Consider the following 6000-nt stretch of genomic DNA (forward strand, 5'->3'; position numbering starts at 1 on the left):
TCATCAGAAATTAGGATTCTAATGCTGAAATAATTTTTCAAACCGGTCCAGTACTTTTAGAGCCATCAATTGCAAACATACAACCAATCCCTCTTTATAATATTAGTGTACATTCACGTACGTACATATTTCAGATAAAATAATGATAAGTGCGATTACCGTTTCGTTTTAAAAATCGTCATTTTTATGGAGTCGATCCAATGAGCTGTGCGGTTCACAATGTTCTATGAGAAAGTCGTGGTGGGACCCCCGAAGTCGTTTTCTCACTCTGATCTATTGGAATATGTAAGTAAATCCATATTTACTTACATTACTAATCATTTAATTATTGGAATGATTCATTTATTGTAAGAATAGCTTATTTGGATTATCATCAGCATTATTTTAACGATAGGACGACCACTGCTGAACATAGGCTGGTTTTAGTGTCACGCGGACCGTCCGGTGCGGACCCGCTCCGCACGGCCAATCTGTATGAACTTCTAGGGAGCGTTTTAGAGTAATGCGGTCCGGAGGAACCGCTCCGCTCCCTAGCAGTTCATACAGATCGGCTGTGCGGAGCGATCCGCACTGACAGTCCGCGTGACACTAAAACCAGTCATAGGCCTCCTCCAATGATTTCCATAATGACCGGTTGGTACTTAGCGGGTAAAAATAATAACTGACAGCCGATGAGGCAGCCAGCCAGATGGGGTTCTGGAGTGGAGGCCACGTAAATCGCAGCGTGAGACGTCCACCCACATGGTGGACTGACGATCTCATAAAATCAGGAAGGCGCTGGACAATTATGGAAATCATTGGGAGATGCCCATATTATTATGTTCGGCAGTGGACGTCCTATGGCTGAAAATGATGATGATGGTGAATCAAAGCTATGTTATGTAATTAGGTATTTATGTAGGTATCTAATAATGCAGATCTAAAGACACTTTTATAACTCTAGGTAGAGACGCTCCTGAAAGAGTCCAAGTCTTACGAGGAGAGATCCATGGGCAAGACCAACTACAGCTGGCTGCGGTCCAGGAGCCTGGAGGTCTCTCCTTACAGCCAAGAGCTGGAAAAGTTCAAGCCTGTAGTACGAAAGGTGAGACTTTGTATGGATTTAAAAAGTTAGTCAACATTATATGGCTTAAAGTCTTAGTAAAGTTTCGGAGCCTAGTATAAAAAGTGAGACTTTGTACAGCTTTGAGTCTTAGTATGAAGCCTGTAGTAACTTTGAACAGCTAACGAGTCGTCGTTTCAGCCGAATGACGTCCACTGCTGGACAAAGGGGCCTCCCCCAAGGATTTCCACAAAGACAGTTCCGCGCTGCCCGCATCCAAGCACCTCCGGTGACCTTCACCAGATCGTCGGTGCGCCTAGTGGGAGGCCTGCCCACAGGACCTTCATAAACCCCATAGTGTTTAGCTTAATGTGCTGGCGTCTCTACAATCTATAAGTAGCGCCTATGCTATTGTTGTAGGCAAATCTTCAGAAGTAGAATAAAGTTGTAAGATGGCATGATCTTGCATATAGGTTCTTTAACAGTGTTTTTGTCTGGTGTCAAGTTAGTAGTTTTACAAAAAAATACACAGGTGTTAATTGGTTAAAATAAATAAATGTGTTTGCTTTGACAGATGTCGTCCGAGAGCTGCGCCGTTATAGCTGTCAAACTTGACAGCATGGATGTCAAAACACCCACAGAAATCCTGGTGGCATTCAAGAACATTCTGGAAGAACAGTACAGCATCCAGATGTTTGAGGGAAACGTGAAGCGTGCGAAAGAGACGAAGAATAGTAAAAAGAGAAGAAACAAGGTCCATCCTGAGTTGCTGCCTCCGGGACGACAAGCCACAGTGTCTTTTATTTTGAACTAGCGATCTGGTATTTTAAACTAGCTATCCGCCATACTTAAATTTTGAACTAGTGAGTCGCCATTTTGAACTAGCGATCCGCCATTTTGAAAGAGTGAGTCGCCATTTTGAACTAGCTGCCCGCCATACATAAATTGCGATCCGGTATTTTGAACAAGCGATCCACCATTTTGAACCAGCGATTTGCTATTTTAAACTAACTTCTGCCATATTATTGTTATATTAGTTAGATAGTATCTGTCAATTTGTTTATGTATTCGTACTATCTACGTCGATTTCTTAAAACTTAACTTAATACACAAACTTTTTTGTTTCCAGTAACTTAGGTTTATGAAGCTACTTAAATACAGTCTACCTTTTGGTGCAATGCGAAATCATACAAATTCATACCTAATTAAGTAACTCGCCGTGTAATTATCTACGCAGTAGTTAGATAAAAGATACACTTGGGAAAGATGAACTATTATTCACCCAGTTTAACATAAACCTCAAGTTATCTCAGTAAAGTTCAAAATAATAGCAATAATTTAACCACTGCCTGCCTAGGATGCGCGCCGCGATGTAATCCTATCCTATAGAATTTGGTCGACAAATGTATGGACTTATCTTCTAGAATCGATAAAATGCCTCTACAAAACGACATAATTCACATTCTAGGCTAGTAAGGGTTAACTAATCCTATCATTAAACAGTAATTTCCAATAATTTCTCGAATAATCCACGTGTGGAGCCCCGTGACGGCGATTAGTAGACAGGCGCGTGCGCAACACGCTGCAATATTTGGGGCGTGAACTGTTTCACACTTGCACTGAAGAATTAATGGTTCAACTACACTGGGCTGCAAAGAAAAAGGGTAATAAATGTCAATTAAATAATAATTATATAGGTTTACCAGTATGTTTTGTTTCATAAAGCTAGGTCAGCATGAACAACTTTCGTCTTCGAATCGTTTGCGTATTCGACAAATTCGATACTCAACCTTCGAATTAAACGATAACGTCACAATTTTGATCCTCAAAGTAAGTTTCGTGCAATCATTTCTCATACTAAGTTCACAATGGCGCTGTTGTAGTTTTCGTACTAAATCTTTTGATGGCGATTCGAATACGCAAACGATTCGAACTCGAAAGTTACTTTTGAAGAATTTGAGATTTTCTTAGGTTCGGTGTATTTTTAACTGACTTCAAAAAAGGAGGTTCTTCAGCTCTATGAATGACATGTCTTGTCTTAAATAGGTATTTCATTAAACAAATTGGTTTTCAGTTATTTCAGTAAGGCTTTTTTTCGTGCATAAAGCGATTCAATTAAATTTGCTAAGAGCTACTAATTTTGTATGAAACACTAATAAAAAAAATTTTAGCGAGCATAACCAATAATTTTCATTTTAAATAGCTTGTCTTATAAATAATTGAAAGTATATTTCCTGTCAACTTAGCTCAGAAATAAATCTTACCTACATAATATCGAGTTTCAATATTATTTATATAACAATCTTCCATAATCACCTCATCGAAAACATAAATCAATTTGTTGATAACTCGTTAAAAATATTTATTAAAATATACAGATTAACTTTTTAAGCTGTCCTTATTTAAAATGAAGCTATCATTTTGTGTTAAGTGTAAATAAATCAATATGTTAAGTTTTTACGGTCCATTAAAATGGACGCGGTCGTGCATCACTATGGACATCGACATGTCGCGGCAGTAGTGATGTGCAAGTGCAAAATATTATGGGACAGATTTTTGGAAATTAGCTCACATTTAATTACAATGGGACATTGGGACATCTACATCTGTACAAAGTTACAAACAACTCTACATTTAGGCTGGGTTGCACCATCTTACTTTAACTTTGACAAACGTCAAAAATCTGTCAAGTTCCATACAAAAAGCACCGGTTATCGTCGTAGTTACCGTTAAAGATAGGTGGTGCAACCCACGCTTAATTAATTTTAATTTAACATCTACATTTGACACCACACAGTTTCCGAAATAGTACGAAAAATTATGAAAGTAAACTGGGTAGAGGTTTCTCTAATGCAGTTTTGAGGTGACTCAAAATAACGAAGGCCCAATAACCGTAAAATAAATATGAGATCGATTTACCTACTCAGTTATGTTTGCTAAAAAGCGACGTAAGATCTCCAAAATCTACAGGGGGTAGCAATAACCCTCTTGTGTAAAGTGTCAACAACCTGTATCCATTGAGACCCTAAAGTTACCAGTTTTAAATAAAAGACCACAGTATTGTCTCCAGAATCAATCAAAGATAATAATAAATAGTTTATTTCCAAACCATAACACTAATACAGCTTAAAATCTTAATCACATTAATTAACAAACTTCGTGTTTAAGCAAATTTGTTGTTCCCCTGACCTTCAAAATAGGAAAAACCTGAGCTTTGAAGGGTCAGTGGTTCGTTCGAAGATCACTTCCAAGTGACAAGACCGCATATGGTGCTATTTTTATTGAGCCCCTAGTTATTGTCACTTTTGTGTTGTCCCAATCTAAAAATTATTTTACAAAAACGGGACGTCCCAAAAATCAATAAAAACAAGTAACATCACTACAATATTGATCCCATACGTTATCATCATTATAGCGACCATAAAGATAGTTATTACACCGCAATATTCACGTCAAGGGTGTCCGAATATAGCGCGGTCCCGCAAATTGCCGTCCGGGTAGGGTAAAGCCGGACATTCATTCGTACGCACAACAAAGCTTGAATTCGCAGAAAATATTTTTTATGTGCGAGCTTTTTTTCCTTATTTTGGTGTATCCCGAGGCCCTCAACACGTTAGCACATGGGTGAATATCCCAAACACGTTTTTTACGCGGCGGAGCTGAGAATCGATGGGAGAAATGTAACTAGAGCGATGATTTTTTTTCTGTATATAGTTTATACAGCGTTTTACACGATAGCAAAGTCTTCAGGACAATAGGTAGTTATTTTATGTACTAAAAAAATTTTTAAAGACCCAAAATCTAATAGCGGTGGCGCGTCCTAACTCTATTTCTACTCATAAATTGTGTTATTCCTTCTTTCTCGGGGATTCTAGTAATTTAAAAATAGTATAGCCATAAAATACATTAAATAAGACTTCCAAATGATATGAAAGAAATGTGATATTTCATATTTTAAGTGTTTTAAATAGCCTTTCAAAACTGTCCCACGAAAAAAAGCAATTACAGTGGCTCAATTTCGACACTCTCTTACTTCTCCAAAGAAGCTTTGAGAGACGTAGAGTTCTTCTTCCCTGCATCACTCAACTGTGTCCTCATGATCGGGCTATAAAGACTTGCGACTTGTGGTATTGTTTTTCCAGCAGACACGTAAATATTAGTATCAGCGGCACAGGAATACAAAATTTTTCGATTTCGCTGGCAAGTGTATGAGTGAAAGCTACTTACTTAGATGCTAAACGATTCTTTAACATGATTAAAGTTTGGTGTTTTGTTGTATCTGCATACAGAAATTATTGATCAGAATTATAGTTTTCTTTATAATTTGAATTTTGTAACAGTTTTTCAATTCCGGTGGCGCAATTTCGGTGGCTCCGGTGGCGAATCTATTGCCGGAATTGGTCTTATTGGCTCTGGAGCATTGTACCTAGCTCTACTAAGGTCTCAGTCATAACTACAATATCGTCAGTGAATCGAAGTTGTGTGATGTACTCGCCGTATCTTGATACTGAGCTCGGTCTAGCTCAGAAGCTTGAAAACCTCTAAGTGGAGTGACCTCTCCTCTAGTGAAGACTTTAAGAGATTATGGTGTCTCCAACTCTGAACCCTCGCAGCAATCAGATAAGTTTCGAGTTCTGATCTTGGGGGAGGGCTGATATGATGAAGTTTTCATACAAATACTTCAGAAGTTGCATGTATCGACAGTCAATTTGACGCCATTAAAGAGACTGTAGCACAGCCCAGGTCTTGACCGAATCGAAGAAGGTACAAAAAGGCCAATAATAATGACTGATTATAGTCCTCAGTCTTCTGCATAATTTGACGCAGCATTAAATATGTACGTAGTATTACAAACGTCTTTTCGAAAATGAGGTTTTCTGGGAGACTGGATGTTTCAGGAAAAAGCTGCCTCACCTGACTCTGGACCATCGCCAACGTGCATTCCATTCCAGTCTCTA

General features: G+C 38.4%; 1 protein-coding gene across 1 annotated transcript; it reads left to right on the forward strand.

The window, feature by feature from the left end:
- The first annotated feature begins 178 nt into the window (after positions 1-178).
- LOC135084845 (uncharacterized) lies at positions 179-3306 on the forward strand. The gene is made up of 3 exons (XM_063979582.1): positions 179-285; positions 944-1084; positions 1617-3306. Exons 1-3 carry the CDS (start codon positions 220-222, stop codon positions 1854-1856), a joined length of 447 nt encoding a protein of 148 aa, XP_063835652.1. The 5' UTR covers positions 179-219; the 3' UTR covers positions 1857-3306.
- Positions 3307-6000: the final 2694 nt, after the last annotated feature.

The sequence above is a fragment of the Ostrinia nubilalis genome, chromosome 27 (genome assembly GCF_963855985.1).
Source record: "Ostrinia nubilalis chromosome 27, ilOstNubi1.1, whole genome shotgun sequence".
NCBI classification, from domain to species: Eukaryota; Metazoa; Arthropoda; class Insecta; order Lepidoptera; family Crambidae; genus Ostrinia; species Ostrinia nubilalis.

Bases quoted from the DNA above. Each gene is read 5' to 3' on its own strand.
- LOC135084845 (XM_063979582.1), top strand. From the start codon at position 220: ATGTTCTATGAGAAAGTCGTGGTGGGACCCCCGAAGTCGTTTTCTCAC. The intron at 286-943 runs GTAAGTAAATCC...TTATAACTCTAG, and splicing joins ACTCTGATCTATTGGAATAT to GTAGAGACGCTCCTGAAAGA. The intron at 1,085-1,616 runs GTGAGACTTTGT...TTGCTTTGACAG, and splicing joins TCAAGCCTGTAGTACGAAAG to ATGTCGTCCGAGAGCTGCGC.